The sequence below is a fragment of the Carassius gibelio genome, chromosome A2 (genome assembly GCF_023724105.1).
Source record: "Carassius gibelio isolate Cgi1373 ecotype wild population from Czech Republic chromosome A2, carGib1.2-hapl.c, whole genome shotgun sequence".
NCBI lineage: Eukaryota > Metazoa > Chordata > Actinopteri > Cypriniformes > Cyprinidae > Carassius > Carassius gibelio.
Window position 1 is genome coordinate 21672537 of NC_068372.1, and position 26443 is coordinate 21698979.

The following is a 26443-nucleotide window of genomic DNA, read 5'->3' on the forward strand; positions in this document are numbered from 1 at the left end:
GTGCCAACTAGTTTTCCTCGTGATTAATTGTCATTGACACCGTCAGGCTTACCGGTAGAGGGAGTGAGTAGTATGCGTCTGTGTCGCTGTTTTTGGCAGGTGTCTGTGTGGGCGGTGTCGTCCCATGGAAACTGTGGTGGAGAGCTTGTGTTGTAGGGAGGTGAGAGCGTTTTGGTCGCTGGTCGAGGACCTCACCCCGCGGCCAGCAGATGTAACGTGCCTAACGCAGCATCCTGGATTTGAGGCATGCTGCCTGAATCCGTTTGTGCTACACATAGCATACTCACACTTCAGGCAGGATCATGGTCCCCTTCAAGCCAGCACGCACGAGTATGTTCATGGTTTGTTTACTTTACCAATCTTTTTACACTGAGTCTTTTGAACAACAGCTATAGGTGACAGAATATGTGTTGCATACACAATAAACATGCATAAGAGACAGGCTTAAAATGACGTTTCCAACCTACTTACAGTTTTAAACTTAAGAATCTTTCCTACTTATCCCTAGGCAATACCGGTACACTGCGTACAGGCAGGCTATACGCTGGGCTTATGGAGTTTTAGGCAGGAGTATAAGGAAGCCTCTACCCTCTTGTGTTGTTTCAACCATCAGACAAAAATTTCAAAGTGGTGACCAGACCTATCAGGGCTTTCAATGGCCTCGTTTGGATGAAAATTAATAAAAATAATTGCTTATTCTGTTGTGATCCCCCAATTGCCCTTAAAATGTTATAAAGCACACAGAACACATGAATTTTGATAAGAAAACACAGTTTATTGGCATTGCTTTTAACGGTTACTGAACATTTACTGAACAAGGACGAAGATTACTGACCTGAAACGTTTGCACAGTTTCTTTTGTTTCTCTCTCTCACACACACACGCAAAAGCACATCAAGCAGACACACAGTGAGCCCAGACAACACCGCACACAGAGGTTGACAAGGCACAGGTAAAATGATTGGTAAATTATTTTGAATTACATACAACAAATTTCATGCAAATAACAGACAGAGGAGCAGACATGCAGCATGCAGGACCCCTTGAATGGGGTACAGCGACAATTATTGCCACTTACAAAGATGGAAAAAAGTAATAATTTTGTGCAAAGTAAAACCAAAGCAACAGCACACAAAGAAAAAACAAACCATGCAGCATGCAGGAAACCACCACCAAATTAGATGACATGGACAGAGGGAAAGAAGATAACTAACTAAAATAAATACTTACAACTAAATCATTGGACTTGTCTGTGGAAAAAAAATAATAATGTGAAATTAGGTTTTTTTGTAACGTGACTGCCGGGCTAGGTAGAGGCTGACGGCCTCCTCCTTCGGAACCTGTTCGAAGGATTTGGCGATGGGGGCAGGTGCATCGGAGGATAAATTGTCGCTAACCTCTCGAAGAGCTGCAGGTGAATTAGTGTAGCTTTCCCGAAGGGCCTTCATTAATGATGTTGCATAACCTGCAGACATAATAATAATAATACTGTATAAAGATCATTGCCACTGATCACAGATGTCTCGTGCACCATCTCAAAATATGATAGAACTGCATGACACTGCTTACCGTATGAGGCTGCCTCTTTGATGGGAAGCACCACATGGGCACCTTTTCTGAAGCGCGGATACCGCACGCAGTACTTCTCCGTCCCATCACTTCTCCGTGCTGTCTCACGGTTGGCATTGTGATTATAATGCAGCGCCGCTAAGAGAAGCCTACAAAATAACACATTTGAGAACTTGGTGTATGCATGACAAAATACTACAATAGGCATGATAATAGGTACTATTATTACTATAAACGGCATAATAATTGGCAGTATTATTCCATTGGATAGCACTGACCTGCTATACATCCCAAGGTATGAAAACCCTGTGTGCTTCGGCGCGAAGTGCAAGATGAGGGAGTGGTAAGCCTCAAGGGAGAAGGTCTGGTGCTGTGGAGACAGCTGTCGAACATCCTTCAGTAAGGCAGTCCTCATGATTATGTTCTCCAACTTTACTGCTGCCAATGAGCCTGCAAAGACCAAGACAGGGAGGCAGACAGATACACATATGAATTATAGCAAACATAAACAGTAAACAAAATGTTATGAGATTGCCAGTGAATGAAAACATTTCATCACAAAGGTCACATGTCAAAGCATCCAAACAATCACTCAGACAGCAAATACAACAAAACTGTAGAGCGTGCATAATACCACATACTGTGTGTACTGTACCTGGGTCCAACCACTCTTTGTTGCGCTGATCCCCGTCTAGAGGGCCATGGGCACAACTGGAGAAGGCAGGGGTGTCATGGTCATGAATGTCCTGGATGTGGTTGACTAAACTTCTCCATTTGGCCTCCATGACCGCTGGGTTGCCATCTGGGGTTGAGGCTGCAGTCCAATAGAGGTGATTCACTATAGCAGGCCTCCACAACTGTAGTTGGTCACACTCTTTTGAAGCTGCATCCAATGCCTTCCCCAGACCTGTTTTAGAACAAATGGTATTAATTGATATGCAATAACAAAAACTGCTTCAAGGTTCCAACAATGAATACATACTTTTGGCAATGTGCCACACATCAAAATAATGCCGTGTCCCTTCAGGGCTCAGCTCCTCTCTCACCCATTTGGCAACCTAAGGAGAAATAAACAAACTTTTGTGGATGATTGACCTGTGTGGCCCTCAGTGCATCAGCAAACCACAAACATCCAGCTTCAATGCAATTCAGATATTTACATTCTATACTGCATTTTTATTGTAAATACCTGGCGATGACGGTCCGTGATCAGCGTTGCCAAATGCAGGTCCTTTCCCCTCAGCAGGTCAACACTGCGCTTGAGCCCTTCAAGCTCACACCATGAGCTGTTGGGGACCTCTGAGCTCTGCAACATGACACAACAGTGTAAGTGTAGAATGCTGGTGTTGTTGAAGGAGGCGTGGATGAACCGACGCGTTGATGGTCCAGGTATTATGATACACTGTACTCTAGTTAGGCAATACACAATAAAGCTCTATGCATCGTTGTACTAGTGGAAAGATGTTATATTAAGATACCATCAGTTTACCAAATTGCAGAGTTCATTTCTTTGTCTAATAACATCAGGTTTACCTGAACAAGCTGAACATCCACCACCTTGTTCACTCTGTCCTCTATCAGAGAGTAGGATCCATACTTCGCGCAGTGCCCAGGAGAATCTGACCTGGAATTAATTACAAATTTGAATTATGTTTCAAGTTTTAAAAAAAAAAGGTCTGTAAAGACAATCCACCATGTCATCTGCAAATGCCAACTAAAGCCACCCTACATGATAACAAACAACAAAATCAAAACGTGCAACTGGTCTATGAGCTCTCACACTGGTTTACCTGCAGTCACCAGCAAGAACTAGCCCGCCATCCATTGCCCGTAGGTCACTAAAATTCTTTGCTTGATCATTTTGCCAGGCCTGAACGATTACAGGGATAGTGTAGCGGCGCTGATGGCGAAAGAAACTGCTCGCACTGATGCACTGCAGGCCAAACAGAGTCAACATTCTTAATGTCTGGGTGGCCAAACATCCAGTGAAATGAATGGCCCCACTTAACAGGAGGTTGCAGGTCGGCATGTTCCTGTGGAGCATTGGTTGGTTTTGCCAGAAACGGTGGTAGCCACATGATGCACAGACCTAGATATGTAAAAAAAAAGAAAAAGAGTAATCAACAGTATATCAGGATTGAATATAGATTAAGTACTGTACATTACTGGTTTCATGTTTTCAATGAAACACACATGACCAATACAGTATAACACTCAAATGTGATGCCATCACAAACCAACAGACTAAAGCCAGCCTGGTACATACATTGTAAATTATCTGGCAAGACAGTCAGAGCTATCAGATTGTAATTAGATATTCTGATTTTCTAATCAGATGGCCTGCTGCGCAAACAAAACCGTACCTGCTTGATCTTAACAAAAGTTCCTTCCTGCTGCACGATGCTACTATCTGACCTCTCACAACAGGCCGGACAGATGGCAAAAAGGCCCATCAGCTCCTCTTGGCAAACAATGAATTTGTCAATGCCACTACAACAACAAAAAATTAGGGAGGGAGGGAGGTGTCATTCAAACTACCAAAGCTACAGTACACAATAAAATGAGCATTCAAAATGGTCTATGTTGGTTTTAAATTATCTCACTTGTGGTGGGGGTCACACGCGTAAGGTGGCTTCTCATCAAACAAGTCCTCCTCATGCATCGGCTCTTCGGGCACCCACGATAAGTCACTAACGACAGAGGCATTATCATCATCTTCATCATCTGTCTGTTCAGGACTAGCGAGGGGAGTGGAGGTTTGTGGGCTGAAAGACGTCTGTGTGCCCACGCTGACCATCTTGGGCTTCAGGTTAACCTGCACAGCTGTGGAGAGACAGTAAACATACCCAAACATGTGACAATCATAGCAAATCTAAGCGGCTATGTTTTGGTGTAGGCTATGTATTAATTTAATCAATGTGTATGGAAATGTACTGCTTGCATAGATACTGGCAATGATTTAGACAGAATATCTACCACTTAAAATACCCAAGACTTACCGCGAGACCATCGGGGGGGCTTCAAATAACACTGTGTCACAGCGTCAGAAGTGGAGGAGGACAAGGGCTGATCGCCAGTATCGACACTCTCCACAGTGTCTACACTGTCCACGGTCTCCTGCTGTGAGGTATCTGTCATCATCTTGCCAAAACAAATATAATAAGTGGTTATAAATGTCTAGAGTACATGTGATGCATAAACTCTATGAGGTAACGTTAGTGAATTTACTGAGAGGTAGCTAAACTTTGAAGTGAAAAGTGGATAAACTGTTTCTGATATTTCAGAGGTGGGTAAACTGTGTTTACTTGCGTTTAGCCTCCACTACACGGTCACGGTCAAATATATGTGAAAGAGAACCGTAGCAGTCTAACACAAAACGCAAACACACTATTGTGAAAGCCGATTGCCGATGACGATTCCCGATGTCCATATTATGGACATTTACTTCAGGGCAATTTTGTTTTGGCTCATATTCGTGAATCACGAAATATGCTTTTCTAATTTCAGAATGACCATGCTTGTAGTGGAGGCTGTGTCAAAGGGAACACGGTATGCAAAATACAAACAGAGCTAGCTAAAACGCAGCTTGTAAACATTAACGTTAGCATGATGCTTACCGTGGCAATATATCGCTTGCGGAAGACGGTGTCTCTCGACCTCGGGACAGGACAAGCAGAGAGGTTTGCATTCACAGACGGCACGGCGGTAGGAATTAACTTAGCCATCCTCATACTTTTTAAAGAAAGTGCGACCATCTTTTCATCCCCTGAGTGGTAATCCTCCTCCTTGAAATGCGCGCTGCATATTCTCGAGTAGGCGGTGACAGAGCTAGCTGAAAAATCTTTAACCTTTAACTCATTTTGTGTGAAACCCAGGGATTTATCTTGTCAAAGTGCTTGATTTATTGGATAAATGCATTTCCTAGTAATGTTTTAGGATGGACCGTGTGCAATCGTCTGTAGATTAAAGGATCCTCTGAGAGGACAGTCATTGTGCTCTTTTCAATAGACTAAGCGGAATGGGTTTGACTGAGACTGACTGGATCGGGCTCATGTTTTACCGCATTCCTGTTTCGACTGCGTGAAGGGGGTGTGAGAGGCTTCACTCACTAAACACCGGCTCGGCTCAAATCAGCTGCTCTCTGGGATTGTTTCGTTTTGTTGTCGCGAAGGGATGTGACTGATTGCGGATTCGGTATCAACAATGGAATTTATAGGTATGTTTCTCGCATCGCTTCATATTCAACGGTTGTGGAGCACGGCAGTAAGTTGTGGGAGTTTGAATTGATGTTACGTTACGTAACGTTAGCCTAACTGAGACTTGGGTCTACAACTAATACTGTTATAGTGTTGTTATTTCACATACGAATGCAGACATATGATGCTGTAGTGTGCATTCAACAGTTGTATGAAGTTGAAACTGGTTTACTGTTCTGTTTAAGATTCGGAATCGATAAACGGTTGTTTTTAATTTCATGACCTGAACGTTTCCTAAACTTGTGTTTCCCGCTGTTTCAGACTAAAATTAAAATTAAAAATTAAAATACTTTGAATCCTGTGTTTGAAATGTACATCGTGACTTGTATAGTTCGATTCCCTCCACAATGACTCTGTGATTCACTATTATAAAGAACCGACTCCTAAAGCTCAACCCGTAGTAGTCCGATTCCCGAGAAAATGACTCGTTTGAGTTGGTTCATTCTAGTGAACCAAAACATGAATCACTCATTGAATCATTCGGAGAGGTTAAATAAATCTTACTGGCATACTAACGCGTGTAATTATTTATATCGTCGTATTTTACACCAAAAATTGACTTGGTATAGAAAATAGACTTGTATAGCAAAACTGTTTTGGGTGTGTGTGTGTGTGTGTGTGTGTGTGTGTGTGTGTGTAAAAGTAACTATCCTGTAGTTAAAACAATGTGTTTGTTATATTTTATTTGTTATTTGTTTGGAATGGCTAGACTACAGAGAACATGAATAAGCTATGATCATACAGAGTTTGACACCAGTTTCTCAATTTGTGAATAGACCTTCCAATAGTTTTGCATTCCAAAAAGAAAACGCATGAGTGCCCTTTGCATGAGTTTTCAATTACTAATATCACTCAAACTTCCTTGGGATTTGAGAGTCCTAAAGCATATTGAAATGATTTGTCATGGTAAAGATTATTTGGATGTAAACTCCTGCTTGGAGTCATTCAGTCTTTGTTGCTCATTGCCCTGCCCCCATTTGACAGGATTTTTAATCACTGAGGCCTGAAACTTGCTATGTGTCTCTGGATACCTTGAATAGCATCATCTTAACATGACAGTCATTGCATACACTCGCTCTCTTTGTGCATGTAGGTGTAAGTGGAAAGGAAGTGTGTAGTGTAAGTACATTGTATGACCACCTCTTATGAACCTCAGCACACTTTTGATACCTGATGTTAAACTTGAAATACCTGTCTGTGGGTTTCCGTCATTTTTGACCAAACCTGTTTGACCTTTTAGGTTCTGAGGCATCATAAAACTAAAACAGTGCAAGGTCAGTGAGTTGCACCACACCTGTCTGCTCAGTGTAAGAATGGAAAAGACATCTTGCGAGTCTACAGTTTCACAGCTTAGTGTCGTGACATCACTACATTCCAGACATTTGGAATCACACAGAAACGGATAGATGGAAAAGTAAATAGTGACAGAAGTCTTGTCAACAGGAAAGGAAGAGAATAGATACACTATTGTGCTTCTGTTTGCACTTGTTTCATTAAATAACACATTCTTAAGAGCAGTGGTATTTAAGAAGGTGCACCAACCTGAACTAAAAGGGGAAGATAAGGCAAGAGAGAAATTGCTGTCTTAGTCAGCAAACACTTCTGGAAGTGTTCTGTAGCGCCATCAAGCTGTTATTGTGGTTTAGCACCACAAATAGAAGTTAGAAGTATGGTAAACCCAGAAATAAAAATAAACATAACCCCTCATAAGTTGCCCTTGAGTATCTGAATGAAAATAAAAAGACACTGGGATAACAGGCCCATGAATAAGTGTTTCTGAGTAAATCCTGTCCGATCATATAGTGTGCGTTTCCACTAAATGACTAAAACCCCACTGCGTTTTGCTTTGGCTTTCATGCAGGATATTACCATAGCTTGCCGTCTCTAAGTGTTATGATGCAGAGAAATGCTGCAGTTGCATGTGGTAGAAGCGTGGAGCTTTATAGAGCTTCACTGTTTCCCCTGCCATTCCGCTAAATATGAATAATTAATACCCGGCCTGCACATTTCATATCAAGTATTATCATCTTTACTGTGATGGTGTGGAAAGGCCTGACAAGTAGGCTTTTCATGTATTCCATATTCTTCAGGCATGTAGTACTGATAAAGTTGTCGGTTTGTGTAAGGTCTTGTTCTAGTGGTCATGCTGAGATAATGACGAGTAAAGCTTGGTAAGGCTCCATACACAACACCTTGACATCATTTTAAGATTTCAGTTTTATTTTGATTATTAACCTAATATATCTTGTGTATTTTAGACCTTTTTAGCATTTTTATGTATTAAGCCTAAACATTTGGTTTTCTCTATAAGTCGGTTGTCACCTTTTCAACTTTACATTGGATAAATAAGGTTTTGTTGTAATTGCAAGAAAGATTTGTCATAGTCTTGGTAACAATACAATTTAAATTCACGTCTCGCACAATTGAATGCCTTCTCAATGGAACACATACGCTCCCTTCCATAGATATGTATACGTAGATGCCTCATTAGCGACTATTTCCATGGGCCGCTATACTTAAGCCATCCCCTATATTCAAAGGGTCAACTTGACGTCATTCGTCATAACATCAAATGCTCTGCGAACTAGGGCTGGGCGATATATCTAACGATATGATCATGCGCATCTAGTCGGTAAATCTGGTTCTGTGATTACCGCTAAATCACCATCACCTGCTTTCAAATGGAGCAGCATTTAATTAGGGCTGAACTGATTAGTCGCATTATCGACAAAGTCGACAATAAAAAATTTGGACAAATCTTTTTGTTGTCGAGTAGACGTTGTAAGAGCCTGGAATAACGCATTTTGACCAGTGTGGCACTGTAGCGCGAGACTGTAAATCAGCTCTCCTGATGCAATTCAAGAGAAGAAGACGCCAAACAGCGTTCAGAGTGAAGGCAGCCAAAGCTGAGGCTGCTGAGCGGCATTTGGATGAATATTTAAATATATACTATGCACTTTCCTCTCAATATCAAAATAAACATCAAAAACTGACAGCGGTGAGAAGGCAGCAGTTTAAAACGCATCTGATTACAGAGATGTGGATGTTTGCATGAGCTCTGTAGTTCAGTCCTCCAGTAAAGTACAGTCACGTCATGTTTATTTATTTAATACTTTAGTTACTAGCCTTATCAAGCAGCTTTACAGTATTGTTAAACATGAAAAACCAGAGTCAGTTTCGCTTTCAGTTAGAATTACAACTTGATTTTCTGTTATAAAGGAGCTCTCCAGTGTGGAGTTAGCTAATGATAAAAATCTTTTTTTATTAGTGGGGAAAACATTTATTTAAATGACATTTAATTAAATGTATAGATTGGTTTGCAGAGATCAAAGCTTTGTTTTGATTATCATAACCCTATAAGATATTTTAAGAGAGATTATGTTGTGAATATTAGTTTATCAAAATAATTAAACATGTTATCACTTAACCTTTATATTGTTTCTTGAAAAAAATATATTTTAGGTAATTAAAATGGTGAATAAGAGAGTTTCTCTGCAATCTCATAGTGAGTGTCAAATATATTTATTTGTATAAATTAGTTTAACTGTAATTACATAATATGACTTTTAAAAGCTGAAGTGATTCCCTTAATTTATTTGTTAGAATATGTTTATCTCAATATTTTAAATAATTGCAAAAGCTGAATAATCAATAAATGTCTACTGACAAATCAGCAAAATAATCGATGACTAGTCGATTAATCGTTGTAATAATCATTAGATAGATAGATTATCAAAATAATCGTTTGTTGCAGCCCTACATTTAATAGACAGAGCCGTAGATCACTAACAAGCTACGCAATATCGCGTTCATTCTCGCCTTACGCAATAACTAGTAACTTTATTTTATGAAAATAATGACATTTAATTAAATTTCATATCTACATTTCTATACTTGTTTTTTTTTTTTTTTTTTTTTTTTTTTTTTATAACTGGAGACCTGTGAATGTTGGTAATCAAGTTTCACCCTTATGATTTTCAGTGGTTGATGTGGACAATAAAACAAAAATCTCATAAAGACTTAAAGTGAAGGAGGGACCCAGCCATCCTTACCTGAGTTTTGGCACAGGCAAGCACTCTAGTTTCCGAGCGAATTGTCTCCCCTACAATGCATCCATATATCAATACATTTAATAACAGTCTTTTCATCCATGCAGAGAATGATGGGTAATTTAAGTGCAGTTATGCTTAATGTTGCAGGCAGTTTGGCTCTAGATAAAGCATTGTGGCAAAATATTTTTTCAACTTTTTTTTTAAGCAAATCCATATTGAATCATTTACAACTTCCGATTGGAATTTGGAAATTGCTCATCTCGGAAGGCAATAAAAGCAGTGTTGTTGCACTAACTAGGGACCACCCTTTCTCGCCCATCCTCCACCCTCCTATCCTTGCGGTGTTGATTTTAACCCCTCTGTTATCTCCAGCACCGTATTGATCCGAGGAGGGGTTGGGCCAAATCGATGCAGTAAGTGGATTTTCAGGGGGAGTCACAGCCTGGAGGGTAGGAGAAAAGCAGAGACGCTACGCTTTGCTGGCCTCACTGAGGGGCTGACAGGGAGACCTGTCGACTCTGATGCCAGGGGACAGAGGACAGTCAGGGACAGTTTGACCTTGGGCTGCATATAGTACGGGGATGGATGGGCCTGAGAGCTACAGAGGGAGGGAGAGACGAGAATAATTCTAGGTGTGATGTAATAGCTGTGATTTAAGGGAACTAAATGAAAGTGTAGTCACTGAGAGTAGCTGGTTTTTACACACTGCCTGTATCCTGTGTGTTTGTTTTTTGTTTTTGAGCTAGCTCAGTGTACAAAGATTCAGGTTCTGAGGTATTTGCATTGGTAAACAGTGCATTTTTTGTTCTAACATTTATCAATTTGTGAATTTTAAAATAATTTTTGTTTTGATTTTTATTAAAAGTGAATTAATACAAAATTTATTTTGAGGTCTGTCAAACTGACAGTGTTAACAGAATATTTTTATTACATGTTTAAGACAATTTTTAACTTTGATTGATTGATTGATTTACACTTGTGCAAACGTGAGGTCTGTTCAGTAAACATTTTTTATAGAAGCTATTTTTTTTTTTAATCAAGGATGCAATAAATTGTATTTTTATGCAAATAAATGTGGCCTTGGTGATCATCAAAAATTTGACTGTTTACTATTTATTTAACATCTGCAGTTCCAATAGGTGACAAACGAAGAGAGCATTACAAGGTCATTTATTCACTATTACATTTTTTGCAGTATTCACATTTAAAACACAAATTTGTACTTTTTGCAACATATCAGTGCATTTCTTCCTATTTATTTATATAGTCTTTTGCAAGCTATGCAATTCCTGTGGGGAACAGAAATTAACTTAACTTTATGTTGTAGCTGTGGCCTAGGAGTCACACACTCCAGCAACTTGAGCTGACTAATGTGGGCGATCTAGGTTTGAGTCTGGCTTGCGTCATTTTCTGATCCCAGTGTTTCAGCTCTAACATGCTTTGACCTTACAGCAGCTAATGTAATCTGATACACGCTTGTGTTTCCTCTCTATTCCTTTACTTCTCCATTCTTTAACATCCTCCATAACACACCTCATAAAAATGACATGCATTCACACGCGCAGCACAAGCCTCCAGAGCCGTGTCCCACATGAAGTAAGAAAGCAAAAGTCTTGAGGCGAAGAGCGCCTCTTCGTTTTTCCTAATGTGCAAGGCTGCAGCAGGCAGACGGAACCAGATGCGCTGAGGAGGGTGGGAACGAGCGAACGAGGAGAGAGAGAGAGAGGGATGGGAAGTGCTTGCAGTTCTGCTGAGAGGAACAGAGGAGTGAGGTTACAGCGATTGATTGAGTAAATGCGGTAAAAATCTCTTCCGCTGGCATGCCAATAAAGAGAAAAGGAAGAGGCTGATAAAGTGAGGATTAGGATTGTTATCCAGAGATAGGGGTAGAGAGAAGAGGATGGACTGAGACGGGAGAGAGGGGTTTAGCAGAGGACGTTTCAGCTTTTGAGGGAGAGCTCTGGAGTGCTGGTACAGAGAGAGAGAGAGGAAGACGGTACGATGTGGCAGCGAGCCACGGCAGGACAATGAAGAGGCTGCAGTTTATCAATGCGGCGGAATCTCTCTCAAGAGTGATGGATAATTAAAGGGAAAGCGCTCAAGCTCATTGGACGAGGGCGATGGTCACTCTTCAGCCAATCCAATGGTGACCAGCTCCATTTATTCAGCAGGTGATGGGCAACAGCTGTGATAGAGGTATCGCTCGCTCTCTCTCAACCTTTTTCTCAGCTATATTTCATTAGATTGACTTAATAGATGAAGTTATCGTCTTGCTCTCAGACTTGGAGGGTCATTAAAAAATCAATAATAATTGAAGCGGAGTTGAATATGCTGTTACAAGTCATTTCCTGTTTGATAAGTTGTCCGTGCATTTTCAGGGGCGAAGTGAGGGGGTGTTTTGCTGCCTTTGGTTTTTATTTACACACATTTATGCATTTGGCTTTTATGTAAAGTGTGTTCAAGCTGTATGTTTAATCACAACATGCATTCCCTGGGAAGTGATCCGATCCCATCTCTGTTGTTAGCGTCAAGATTTCATATAAGTACCGCTTTGCTTGGTCATAGGGATCACTGCGATTCGTCAAGTTCAGCACTTCAGAGCCCTCGCGCTGGCCGCAACTTCATGGAGAGTGTGAGTGATGTGTGTAAGAGTTTGATCCAAAGAGATCGATTATACAATAAGAACATGTAAAGTTACTGTCCTTGTAAAGCAGAGTTTTGATCTGATCTGTATGTATAAGATGTTAAATCATTAGTTTACTTAAAAATTAAAAAAATCTTGCAGCATTTACTCACCTTTGTGTCATTCCAAACTGTTTGTGAAACAGATATATATATATATATATATATTTATTTAAAAAAAAAAAGATTCTCTTTAGAATGAAAGTTTGAAAGGGTTGTGGTGTTGTTTTGGACCCCATTGTGACTCATTGATAAAAAAAAAACAACAATTCTATAAAATATCATCTTTTGCAGTGTACAGAAGCAAGTCGGTCACACAGGTTTGGAATTTGGGGTGAACTATGGCTTAAGCTTTTCATTGTGAGTGGAGGGTTTGATCTTGAGCAGCAGTGGGCAGCTCTCCAACGGATCAGGCACAGTCTCTATTGTATGGATCCACTGAGGCCTGCAAGCTGAAACCAGAAGAAGCGTCTTGGCCAAAGACCTCTGGGTCAATTTCAACAGTGTTTCTTGATTCAGTGCAGATGCTGCGAGGCTGGAGTTCTGCGGCAGTTCGTGCTCAGTGATGGACTGGGTTTTTATTTCTCAGGATGAATTAACTCATTATGAGGTGATCTACAGTTGAGTGAGGAGGACGGCCCGAGGGGTGGATCTCCGGGAGGCTGTGCGGATGTAGGATACATCTTGCTCCATCCATGACACACATCGGCTGCGGGGCTCCCTGCAAATCCAGAATGAATCGGTCTGAGGAAATTAAAAATTAACTTGGCTATGAAAGGAAAATGAGTAATATTCCACTTAGCTTCTGAGAGCGGCTGTATATGAGAGCCACAGGGCATCCATCGGAAAGTCTGGTGGTGGCAGGTAGAGGGAGCGTTCACGAGTGGATGGATGAGTGCTTTATTAAGAGGACTTACTGAAAGCTTTGGGTTAATTCTCTCTTTTTAACCTGTCTCACTGGCACTTTAGCCAGACGTGAGCTCTCTGTTAGCGACCTGCTGGGCATCATTATGGGAGATATGGATTTACAGAGGGCAGGTGACTTTATTAGACCCCAGACTACATGTAATATTGGTCAGGACTCAGGAGGATCAATCATGGGTGTGGGCACAATTTTTTTAAAATGTGAGAGGCAAAGGAAGACATCATAATTAGGGATGCTCATAAGATACATTTCTTGTGCATCCTCAATTTTATATATATTTTGTATAAAACACTGATAATTTTGTATTCATCTTTGATGAATAGAAAGTTTATTTGAAGTGCCATTTAACTGAAATTGAAAGATTTTGTTACATTGTAGCAATGTATTCATTTACCATCACTTTTGATCAATTGAATGCATTATTTTTTATTTATTTGTTTCCAAAAAAACTTACTGGGCCTGACTTGCAAATATATTATTAACCTTATACATACAAACGTTATAACAATTCATACATAATATAATTTGCAGCTAATGCAGGCATAGAACCACATAATAGCATTGCAGTGGAACATACAGCACTGCACTGTTGCATTCTGACTTATATAACAGGTAATGTATCAGCCATCATTTCTAAATCAGTGCTGCCACAGTAGTGCTAATAATGTTCGGCACAAATGTTGATTCCAGTTAGAAAGACTCCTGTGTCTGCAGTATCAGTAATTCATCAATGACCTCAAACTCCTTTCTGGAAGTTTTCCACAGTCGACTACCTGTGTAACAGCTTTTCAACTCAGTGTTTGAAATATCTGTAGTACTCTGATCATTAGTGTGCCTATTAAAACATTTAAAGACATCCTCCAGTCTCTCTGAAGGCTTCCTCTGATCTAATCCCTGCTCTCCTGTCTTCTCTCACAGCGGAAGCGTCTGCGGAGCGCTCTCCCAGGCGGAGGAGCATCTCGGGGCTCGGCAGTTCGGAGAAGAACATTCCCATGGATGGCCCCAACTCCTCACCCTTTAAAGTGCCTGTGAGTTCATTGAGCAAAGCACTCATATCAGCATTATACCAACTCATCATCACATCTCACTGGCCTCAGTTACTTCTCACCTCCTGCGATGCCAGCACTTTATGCCCTACAGCCGTTGTTTCATGTTTAGGTCCCATATTTATTTATTTTTGTTGGCTATTTGAGCATACTTCGCTGTTTTACCTGCTGACCAGTGTAAATTGTCCAGTCATATTTTTTTGAATGTGTTATTATTATTATTATTTTTCAGTTCATTTAATTGAACTGTCTGAATGAGCTGAATCACAGGAATGAATCAGACTCAGCAATGCTACATTTTTGTCTCAACTTGCTCGGCTGTAAAGTTTCATTCACAATTCAGTGTTTTATTAAAAACTATGTTAAGTTTTGTTATACTACATCGCTAAATTCTGGAAAAAGTGACTGAGAAGACTGAAGTGCGGTCAGAAATGTAAAGGGTGGTGCACACAAAAATGAAAATTGCCGTCATTTACTCACCCCAGTGTTGTTCCAAACCCATACGGCTTGCAAAGTTTTTGAATGATGAATGACAGCAGTTTGGACAAACAAATATAACCTAAAATCTTGCTTGAACCTGTTTTCAGCATTAGCATTCATTGAAAAGAATCGCTTTAACCCTTTCGAGTCGATTAACGCATATATGCGTTTTGAGTCATTTTCACCTGATAACCCCGAAAAGAACTTAAATTACACTCTCAGTTTTAATCGTACAGATAAGAGCAATACATCAATCGAATCTGTAAAGGGTCTAGTTTTTTTTGGATACAGACATAATAACAAAAAACCTTTGTGCACTCATAAAATAAATATAACAAACAAGGTGCGCTGTCTACAGTCTTTGTCTCCGCTGATCGTCATGTACAAACATTTCATTAAAATGAACTGTAACTCCGTGAATACTCAACGAAGAGACATGAGAGAGATATCTATAGAAAGCCTGGAATGTCTACTTTTAAACTGAACAAGTGCTGCCGAAAACAAATATTCTGAGATAAAGTAATCCATATGAAAACAACGCAATGTCTGTTTTTCATATCTCCGCTCATTATATCTAATGTGACCACGCCCCCGCGCTTAACGCGCTATTCAGATTCAAACTGAAGCGCGCGCTTGAATACGCCCACACAGAAGAAAAAGCAGCAAGACTATTCTTCAAGTTTTTATTTTATTTTACTGTTTGCTTCGCGATGAGAGGACTAAGACATAATTCACCCCAAAAAGATGTGATGTGGTTGAGGATTTGAGAAATGGATTTCCTCAGAAAAAAGAATGAAGCACTTTATTCAGCAGAGATCATAAACATGAGTAAGTCTCTTTTTATTTATTTGTACTAGTTTTCACATAACGTGTAAACATTTTACTAGTTAGACTTTTTCCAAATACTTTTTCCAAACTATAATTCCTGACTAAATGTATAATCAAGTGAAACATTATGAAGTTTCAATAACAATATACAATACTATACCATTCAAAAGCTTGATGTAAATAATATAAATGTGACAAACAGAGATAACTCTAACAAATGTAAAAACAATGCAGTTCTTTCGATTTATTCCCCCTAAAAAAAACTGAAAAATATTATCAGCTCTTTTCAACATTAATAATAATAATAATAATAATGATGATAATAAATGGGGTTTATTTGGTAGAAAATAAGATTGTTAAAAGGATTTCTGAAGGATTGTGTGACTAGAGAAAGGATGCCAAAAAATTTGAAAGTCAGCTTTGATTGTTCCTAATAAACTGTTTAACTGCTCCCCCAAGTGGATATTAAATTATGTTGTGGGATAATTAAATATATTCTTAATAAACTACAAACATAAAATTATATACTTTTATTTTGTTCTCACATTCTTTCTTGTAAGTCCTCCCTCACAGTGGCACAGTTGAATGGGAGGCTCATTATGCAGCTCATTATGCAGGCCTTTGTCTTCTCAGGTGTAAATCACAATGATATTCATGATAGTTGACGCCTACTCGCATATGACTTTTACCAACAAAAAGTGTTTTAGAAAATTTAAATCAATATATTGTTTTCTGTGAGTGAGTGAACAAGATGATTTTCACATCATTCAGAAAGAAAAATTCTAGGCTACAAGCTCCAGTTCTCAACTTTTCCGGCAACCAATTTTATGTATGTGTTTTATTGCCTTATTCAAGTGATTTAAATTTTTAGTTTTTCACTAACCATGCATAACATTTTTTTTCTCAAAAATACAATCATGTACATGCATGCATTTCACATATTATTATAGCCCAGTTTGTGCTGATTACAGTGATATTAGACTTTACCCATTTAGATATTTATAAGAAACTGAAAAAAGCACAAATGTCAGGGCATGACAAAACTTCTCAAGGCCCCAAAAATACCCTTAGACTCCAGAGGGTTAAAGGGACATTTCACCCAAAAACTAAAAGTGTCATTTTTTTTTTTCTTCTCCCCCTCTTATTTTATAGACAAACAACACTGACACAGTTTCCTTTTTGTGTTTCAGAAGAAAGTAAGTCATATAGGCTTGAAACTGTAAATTACTCTCATTTTTGTATTTTTTTTTTTATTCGTGTCGCTGCCATTAGTTAGTCCCCACTATCAATCATCGTCTATTACATGTCACACTGCACTGATGTAGAAATAGAGCAGGGATACATGCCCCACTTTAATCACCCTCTTGAGCCCCTGATTAGTGAAGCGTCATCCTCCTCCGTTTATCTCCAGCCACTAATGGTCTTCCTTATTCCAGGCCAGTTCCTAAGTATGAGGACAGAAGTTCAGCACAATGATATATCTAAATATACAGTGTAAGAATACTTTGTAAGTTTGCACAATCAAATTTGTTCCTTTGTTGTTGTTTTTTTGCATGAACAACGAGCAAACACTGCCTCCGATAGCATTATAGTAACAAAGGCACATCCTGGAAACGGTCTGTGCCTCTGAGATGCATTAGAAATTGTTTAATGATATTTTTAACCAGGCATGAAGTGGGACAAGGCAGATATTTATCTCCAGCATTTCTGTGTGTCATTTTTTTCATTCCTGTTGAGGAAGCATATAATTGATATATGAATTATGTGGAGACTGCATTGAAGCCTGTCAGTCTGTAGTGTAGCCTGAATTTTAAGATACATCAACAGTAATCACACGATTCCCAGAGGTGTGGAAATATGATTATTATTCTTAATAATTATAACATTTATTGGTAACACTTTACAATAATGTTCCATTTTTTATTGTTAGCTAATGTATTAACTAGCATGACAAACACTGAAAAATGCATTTATTACATTATGTTAATATTAGTTAATAAAAATACAGTTGTTCATTGTTCATGTTAATTTAGGTGCATTAACTAATGTTAACAAGCACAACTTTTGTTTTTTTAATAATGCATTAGTAAATGTTGAAATTAACATGAACTAAGCTCAATAAATGCTGTGGAAGAATTGTTCATGCTTAGTACATGTTAACTAACGAATCTTATTGTAAAGTGGTACCCCTTTATTTATTTATTTATTTATTTAGGTTGTGTCTCCTACAGTTTCAATCAATCAGATTTCAGAGGTTTTACAAATGTATTTATTTAGTGAGTTATTGTGCTCCTCCTACTAACTGAAATGAGTTAATAACACACTCACACCGGATACGAATAGATATGCTTATGCTGAGAATTTTTTGTGTTCTGTTTTTACTGAAACCTCATAAGAACAGCTCCTTCTGACCAAATATTACTTGCATGCATATCCACAGGTGGCTGTTTGAAATCTCTGACTTGGTTACTTATTAATATTTTGTTTTCCTTCAAGACACTGAGCAAGCACTGACTGTGCAACAAGCAGACGTTAAACTATTCAGCTGGCCTTGGCCGGCCCTTATTTCTTCGTGCGAGTGCATTTTTACTGCCAAGATAGACTGATATGTCTGCTGAAATGGTCTGTTGGATTTTACTTCAGCTGCCTGTCGTCTGATGTCCAAACCTGCTTTAGAAAGGTCAATGAAGTCTTTGTGAAGTTGCCTTCTGCTTCGTCGTGTAGGTGCCGTTTTCTGTGTCATGTTCTCAGGGTCTTTCAGCGAGTGCTGTCCATGTATAATTGATCATGACTTTAAAACTGTATGCACAGACACTCATGAACAAGTTTGAGTCATGCCGGCCACAGCCACACACTTAGCCGTCATTCACCGACTGAAAAACATGAGTTTCTTAAAGGGACACATCTGACTTTTTCTACGCTTCTTCTTCACAGGGTTTTTTAAGTAAGCGACTGAAAGGATCCATCAAAAGGACGAAGAGTCAAACAAAGCTGGACCGCAACACAAGTTTTAGACTCCCGTCGCTACGACCAACAGAAAATGACAGGTACGACTTACGCTTGATTTTTTTTCTCATGAATGTAATCATTCATAAACTTTGACTGAACCTCACTCAATTTCCTTCAGTATTTTTTTTTTTTTTTTGTCTCTGCCCAGAATTTAAGAAACAGATGTGCATTTATCTTTCAGATGATAAGTTCAAAGCCATTTTATTTCATTTTACACTGATTTAATAGATATGTTTGAATGGATTGTTTTCTATGGACCTTTTATAGTAAAATAATAGTTATACGTTTTTCACTTTTCTTTAATTATAAGCAACTATTCACAAAAGGGTTTGGGTGCTTATATAACAAGGCCAAAAATTCTGCTTAAATTCATCCTTGTCTTATAGAGAGCAGCTGGTTGTATAATACGCTGTGCTGGGACCTGGCATAACATGAGATCCATTTTAAAAGAAATGTTAAACCTTTCAGGCAGTCTGACAGCTCTCTGGCAGAACCGTCCCTAACAAAGCTACAGCGTTAGAACTGCACTTTAAACTGTACTTAAGCTACTAGTCAAACATTTGGATTCATTTGATTTTTGACTGCACTTTTTTTTCTACTGCCATCTAGTGGAATGCACTGGCTGTGTGACAAATGTTTTGGCTTCCTAGCAGAGGCCAGTTCGCCCATTTAGAATTGAAAAATCCTTCTCCATTGAGCAACATTCAGTTCCCATGTGTTCTAGCATAAAGAAGTCTTGTTTTATTTTATTTTCTGAGCTGTTGTTGGACCGTTCCTGCGTGCCAATAAAAATCTTTCTACTTTAATTGCCATCAGAAAGTTCCATTTGTTTTCTGATGAAATGGAATATATATCTTCTTAAACGGACTCCCCAAAAATTAATCTTTCTCCACTGATCATGTTTCGGTGAAATTCAATTGTTTTGCTTTGCTTTGCTTTGCTTTGCCTTTCTTTAGTTTGTCCACCCCCCCCCCCCCCCACCCCCCCCAAAAAAAAACATTTTGTTTGACACTGAAAAATCATTGGTTCATTAATCACCAGTTAACAGTTCCTATTTGTTCTAAAAAAAAAAGTATTTAATTTGACTTTATCTGCCTTTAAGATAAATGGCTTTCTTCAGGTGTTATTGACTGTCCACCCAGATGATGTTGTATCACATGGACAGTGGCTCTTTGTTTTCTGTCATTTGATTTTTCAGATTTGCTCGTGATTTACTTCTTCTCTGTGCTGCAGTTGGGTGTGTAAGGAGGATTAATGATAAGCAGGGCTGTTAATAGCATTAGGGAAAGTCACTTTTGCTTTATTATCATATCATAGAGAGTGTCTCACAGGCCCGAGGGCTGAATTAGGGCTGGTTACCTATGGTGACAAACCAGAAGTTGCATTTCCACCCTTTCTGTTGGTGTTAGTTGGAACATGGTGGAGACTTTGGGCTCTGACTGTGATGTTGCTGGTGGATCTGCTCTCTCTGTATACTCTAATGGCCACAGCTGCTGCGGTTAGACTACAGATGAGGAGGAGATGCGATTCTAATCACTCTGAGTTCTCATGCTGCTCCTTGTGGATTGAGTGCATCTGTTTTGAGGAGCTCTTGCTCATAAAGTAATTCTGGGAAGGAGTGTGTGAGTGTTGTGGGGCATGTGGTTGTTTCAGTGTGGCCAAGACAGAGGAACTGCATGTGACAGTTTGATTGAGATGAATTACAGCTGAACTCTCGGCTCACATCTGTCACTACATTCACACATGCGCTTACATGCACATGTTTGGGTGCATTTAAAGGGATAGTTGACCCGAAAATTATATTGTATATTGTGGGGTGTAAATAGCGCAACATATAATCGCCATGGGGAAAATAAAATGAGAATGGATTAACTTTACACCCCTTTCCTGCTTGGAGGCACGACCACGGAGACCATAACATCTGAATATTTATTTATATAGCAAGTCAACATTGAAAATAAGGGAAATTTCTTGGGTTACTCATCCAAAATATGGGAAATTTCAACATTCATCTTTTTGTTGCTATCCCTCTGCTGACATAAAAAATTTGAACTACAAAACTGCTGCATTAACTAACGTTAAGCGATTTGTGAAGCTAGGTCTCACGTGACTTTAGTTACAGATTGGCATGAAATCGTGCTCTCACAACAACCACGCTATCTTAAAAAGCCCAACATCACGCTAAGGTTGCTTTCAAGTAAGCAAAATGATGCTTTGAATACAGCTGTTTCGCTGGAAGGGCAAGGAGTAGCAACAGGACAACAACACAGAGACTTGACAGGTCCGATTGAAGAGCTAACGGGATATTTTACAGGAAAATACCCATCCATTTGTGAACTGTACATGAGACTTCAATGACTTGTAGCTTCGGAACTATTCTGAAGTGTAGGCGCTCACAAAACAAACAAGGTAGCCGAAGATATCTATTATGCAAAAGTGCGGTAGCAAGTCTCCGTCGGTACTCCACTATTTGATGGGAATTTCATATGGATCCAAACCGTTAATAGTGCCGATTTTGTCCACATACCGGTCCCTGGCATCCATATTTAGCGTATCCCTATAAATCCCACAGCCTTTTCATGATTTTACCATCTTTTCTCTTTCTCCTAACTCTGCTTCTTCTCGTTTGATTTGATGTATGTTTACATTAGCGAGGCTGCCAGCAGGACCGCCACGTCCCAGAATGCAACGTGGCGGCCAAGCCCTATAGGTTCCCATTGTGATCATGCCAAGAGTTAGCTTAAGCTAACTAAACCCCTCTTCAGATAAGGCTACAGTTTCCTCTTTCTTGGCTTTGTTGAATAGCTGGCAATGGGAAAACATTTGAACTCTTAGCTGAAAAGAAAATGTTAATGACACATTAGAGGCTTTGAAGTAATCGACCTTTGCCATAGCAGAATCACCTCTCACTATGTGGTCTGAATGAAAATACTAGTCCTGTATTCATAGTGGACTTTTAGCTTTGACTATAAAGAGCTTAAATGTGGCTCTGCAGTCCCAGCGGACCGATTAGATTTCTTGGATCAAGGAGGAGAGCTGTGTCCGGGTACAGGCTGACTGTGCGCTGATCTGCTTAGCTGTCCGAGTCAGCGCAGGTGAAACATATCGAGAGCTGGAAGTGTGCCCTCCGTCAGGAGTCACCCTCCTGTTTCTGCATCAGCTGTCCGATTCAGTGTACCATGCCTTTGTAAATGGAGCCGGAAAGAGATACCTTCAGGATGGAGGAGATGGATTGATGTATCTTGAACTACACATTGTCATATGCAATTACACTGGGTCTCACAAACCCCAGACAAGATTCAGAAGGTTCAGTAAGTGAGTCAGTTCGGTAAATTTGCTGACAGATTCAGCGAGTTCATCTGGTGAAAGATCCATTAAACTGATTTGTGATTCGATAGCTTGTGAGTCTGAGCAGTGTTATTAAAAGAGCTAACTCGCAGGGTTTGTGTGTTCATGAATCGCACTACATTGGGTGTGCTGTGTTTTTTTGTTTTTTCATACAACCAGAGAAGGCATGTTGTCTTTTGTATAACTGGATTATATTCACTTCTGACTGGAAGATCACATCTCGGGGGGAAATAAGGGGTAATGTGGACAGATAATGGATGTTTTGTGATAAATGATGGGTCCTGTGTTTGGGTTCTGTTGGGATGTGAGCCAGATGAGTGGCCAGTCATTGTGGTTATCTGGTTTTTATCTAAGTCAGCAGGCATCACCACAATTTCTCATAATGAGAGTAACTGATGCCAGCATATTTTCCATTAGGCACTTCTGCCAGGATAGTCCATGTTACGTGACCAACTCTCTGATCGTATATTCAATGTTATTGCATTCTACCTTATAGCAATTGGATCACTGCATTTAATTTGAGAGTGTACGTACAGAATGATGCGTCTGATGTGCGATAGACGCAACAGTCACCAGCACATGCTGCACCACCAACAGCCTGCCCCAGGTAGTGCCTGTTCAGTAAGGCATTGTTATTTATTTAGGGGGTGCTGTAGGCCTACTTGTAATAAAATGAAAAGTAAAATACACATATAGCTTTAAGATACTTGTGATTCTGAATAAATAAAGCAGTAATTTTTGTGAAAATCATGAGTCTGTTTTGATTTTAAAAGTCTGAAGCTATAGCTTACATGAATTAAAATCACAAACATGATGCTTGTAAATTAAATAATTTAATATATACAGATTTATTCATTAATATGTAACATTTCTTTCAAATGGATTATAAACCTTTAGTACAAGATTTTTAGAATTGTTGCAGCTCTTTTGCTTAAGACCATCTATTCATTTTAAGATCACAAGGAAGGTTTCAACTCATTCGGTCTAAAAACTAAAAAACTTTTTATTAGTGTTATTAGTTCTAACAAAGATGTTTTTACTCAAAACGAACCAAATTTTAAATAATCAGGAAAAAAAAAACAGACTTTGTGTTGTTTCAAATCAAAATGAAATTTATAACCGTTTAGCCAGAATGATTTGAAAATTATCGGCATATCTGATATCGGCAAAATCGACCATAGTTTTTACATAATTTTTTATCAAATAAATGCAGCCTTGTTGAGCATAAAAGACTTTCAAAAACATGGTAGAACGTATGTATTCTGTGTATGATATGGTATTACTGCATTTTCTCTTCTCGTCTCATTTTAAGACTGAATTTTCTGTGTGTGTGTGTGTGTGCGCGTGTGAGAAAGTGTTAAAGCTGTTTATGTAGTCAACTCATCCCTCGCTCCTCATAGGGCGGTCCCCATGGTAACATTCTCACGGGGACTTGGCATTGGCCGGCCCTCTCTGTCTTGTTTGTCACATCAGCTTTCTGCATTCTTTTTAACTTCACCTGAGCTACAGTGAAGTACCTCTACACCTGCAGCAAAAAAAGGAAGTGAAAACTATTGGATAGCAGTCTTCGTTTCATTACAGGAATGCGTTAATATCCTGATATGCTCTTGGGAGACTCCTTCAAGTGGATCGTTAGTTGTTTTTCGTAGGTATAAACTCTCTTTCTGGAAGCAGTGAGATTGTGGAATTGGTTTCTTGTCAGATTTTATAATAAATATTGCTTTGTCTACGGTAAACAAGTAGAAATTGATTATTGGGTGCGTTTATCTAAAATGAAATGATTGTTTTTGTCTGAAACACTCACTCTCTTACGTTTGACTGCCTCCCTGTGGCCATACTAAAAGTTCCTCAAAGTTCATCGGAGATTATAATCAATCTCTCGGAGCCAAAATGATTAGTCACGGTTCTTATATGCCTATCAAATCTCCTGTGGCTCAGGACACGGTGTTCTGAAATCTAAGAATCGGATTCATTATTATTATTATTAAATGATCTGGCTGAATCTTGAGCGGTTGAGCAAAAGCTTCTGTTGTTCCTGTGTGCTGTTGTAGGTCGCGAGGCCTTACCAAATTGAAGGAGTCCTGTTCCCATGAGTCTTTGCTGAGTCCAGGCAGTGCTGTTGAAGCTCTTGATCTGAGTATGGAGGAGGACGTCTACATCAAACCTTTACACAGCAGTATTCTTGGACAAGACTTCTGCTTTGAGGTACAAAGCATTAATTGCTCTTTTGTGAGCCACTTTGGCTAAAAGCATCCGATTAATGAATAAATGTAAATGCAATCAAACTGAACCATAGGAAGAGAAAAGACCATCAGTAAACCACAGCACAAACACAGAATATTTTGGAAGGGTTATATTGAATACAGTCTTCATAACATATGGGTTAAATGAATGATTTCCTTCATGAATGAAGTCCCTCTCCTCATGTAGGTGGCATATTCGGGTGGAAGTAAGTGCTTCAGCTGCTCCTCTGCTGCTGAACGGGACAAATGGATGGAGAACCTCAAGAGAACTGTGCAGCCTAATAAGGTGACCACCAGATGCTGGTTTTTGTTGTCGTTTCCTTTAATCAATACAAAAGCATGCATGCTTGTTCTATACTTACTGTGGGTTCAATCACCAGGACAACCGCCGACGGGCGGAAAACATCCTCCGTCTGTGGATCATCGAAGCCAAAGATCTGCCACCGAAAAAGAAGTATTTCTGTGAGCTGTGTCTGGATGACGTGCTGTACGCCCGCACCACCAGCAAAACCCGCTCTGACTGCCTTTTCTGGGGGGAGCACTTTGAGTTCGCCGGTGTGCCGGCCATTAAGAGCGTCACTGTACACATCTACCGTGATGTTGACAAGAAAAAGAAGAAGGACAAAAACAACTATGTGGGCCTGGTGAACATACCAGTGCAGGTAGTGATGGGAAGACAGTTTGTGGAGAAATGGTATCCGGTCAGCACCCCCAGCACCAGCAAATCCAAAGGCGGAGGCCCCTCCATCCGCATCAAATCTCGCTTCCAGACTGTCTCCATCCTGCCCATGGAGCAGTACAAGGAGTTTGCCGAATTTGTGACCAATAACTATACCATGCTGTGCTCTGTGTTGGAGCCCGTCATCAGCGTGAAGAACAAAGAGGAGATGGCCAGCGCGCTTGTGCACATACTGCAGAGCACGGGACGAGCGAAGGTACGATGCCAGTTAACTTCTCATTTACGTAAATGCACCATAAATCACTTTATTTATGACTGAAACCTGCCTTTATTAGGACTTCCTAACAGATCTGGTGATGTCTGAGGTGGATCGCTGCGCTGACCATGACGTGCTGATCTTTAGGGAGAACACGCTAGCCACCAAAGCTATTGAAGAATACCTCAAATTGGTGGGACAGAAGTACCTACATGATGCACTAGGTAAATTAGGAAAAAAGTTTGCTCATCATGGCTTTTGTAACAAGTAGACCCTTTAATATATGTTTTTGCTTGCTTTGCAGGAGAGTTTATTAAAGCCCTTTATGAGTCAGATGAAAATTGTGAAGTAGACCCATCGAAGTGCTCCAGCACTGAGCTTCCTGAGCACCAAAGTAACCTAAAAATGTGCTGTGAGCTGGCCCTCTGCAAGATCATCAACTCTTACTGGTAACGTTTTCAATTCCTAAAACTTGACATCATTTATGTAAAACGTAAACTTTAATAGTAGCTAAGAAGAAACTTGAATAACAAAAAAACAAAACAAAGAAAATAATCTATGTAGGGTTCACAGTAATTAAAATAGTGGTTTTCTTGTGAGTGATCTCCATAAAATGTTTCAAAGAATTGGAAAAGTCTTAAATTGGGTTTCCAGACTTTTTATATTCAGAGTCGTTCAAAAGCTTATGGTCAGTAAAATTACTTTTATACAATGAGGATGTGCTAAATTGATCAAAAGCGATCATTACAATTTTTATAAAGTGAACAGTTATAACATGTACAAAATTTCTATTTCAATAAAATTCTTATGAGTTCTTATGAATTTTTTATTTTCAAAGAATCCTGACAAGAATATATTATGGTTTTCAACATTGATAATCATACGTTTTCAACACTGATAATAATAAGAAATACTGATTTCTAAAGGATCACGTGAAACTGTAATGGCTGCTGAAATATTAGCTTTGCCATCACAGAAATAAAATACATTTTAAAATTAAAAAAATAATAATTTACGGTAAATTGTAGTAACATTTACAGACTCTGTGAGCATAAGAAATGTCTTTCAAA

At 39.3% G+C, this 26443-nt stretch overlaps 2 protein-coding genes across 8 annotated transcripts in view; one reads left to right on the top strand and one right to left on the bottom strand.

The window, feature by feature from the left end:
• The window catches only part of LOC128030986 (ras GTPase-activating protein nGAP), a 99976-nt gene that overhangs the window by 64982 nt on the left and 8551 nt on the right, over positions 1-26443 (top strand). For 3 of the 5 annotated variants that reach the window (XM_052619134.1, XM_052619129.1, XM_052619120.1), the window contains exons 4-10: positions 14403-14512; positions 18773-18885; positions 24247-24400; positions 24626-24724; positions 24819-25373; positions 25453-25597; positions 25678-25822. In XM_052619134.1, the coding sequence (XP_052475094.1) occupies positions 14403-14512; positions 18773-18885; positions 24247-24400; positions 24626-24724; positions 24819-25373; positions 25453-25597; positions 25678-25822 (1321 nt within the window). Of the gene's footprint in view, positions 1-5619; positions 5786-11625; positions 12074-14402; positions 14513-18772; positions 18886-24246; positions 24401-24625; positions 24725-24818; positions 25374-25452; positions 25598-25677; positions 25823-26443 lie in introns of those variants that run through there. The other 2 variants (XM_052619154.1, XM_052619142.1) reach the window with 2 other exon arrangements.
• LOC128031036 (uncharacterized) lies at positions 755-5391 on the bottom strand. 3 transcript variants are annotated; one of them, XM_052619245.1, is made up of 13 exons: positions 5187-5382; positions 4569-4710; positions 4173-4392; positions 3933-4059; positions 3360-3658; positions 3103-3193; positions 2759-2875; positions 2552-2627; positions 2225-2476; positions 1848-2019; positions 1570-1718; positions 1398-1465; positions 755-1250 (listed from the first exon to the last, which is right to left on the bottom strand). In XM_052619245.1, exons 1-13 carry the CDS (start codon positions 5322-5324, stop codon positions 1233-1235), a joined length of 1869 nt encoding a protein of 622 aa, XP_052475205.1. In that variant the 5' UTR covers positions 5325-5382; the 3' UTR covers positions 755-1232. The 3 variants fall into 3 exon arrangements, with proteins under 3 accessions (XP_052475205.1, XP_052475200.1, XP_052475215.1); XM_052619240.1 differs by having other exon boundaries at positions 755-1465; positions 5187-5391; XM_052619255.1 differs by lacking the exon at positions 1570-1718 and having other exon boundaries at positions 5187-5367.

Coding starts and splice junctions, on each gene's coding strand:
- LOC128031036 (XM_052619240.1), bottom strand. CDS start 5,324: ATGGTCGCACTTTCTTTAAAAAGTATGAGGATGGCTAAGTTAATTCCT. Junction 2,628..2,758: donor TCACGGACCGTCATCGCCAG/GTATTTACAATA, acceptor ATTTCTCCTTAG/GTTGCCAAATGGGTGAGAGA. Junction 1,719..1,847: donor TACCTTGGGATGTATAGCAG/GTCAGTGCTATC, acceptor GTTATTTTGTAG/GCTTCTCTTAGCGGCGCTGC.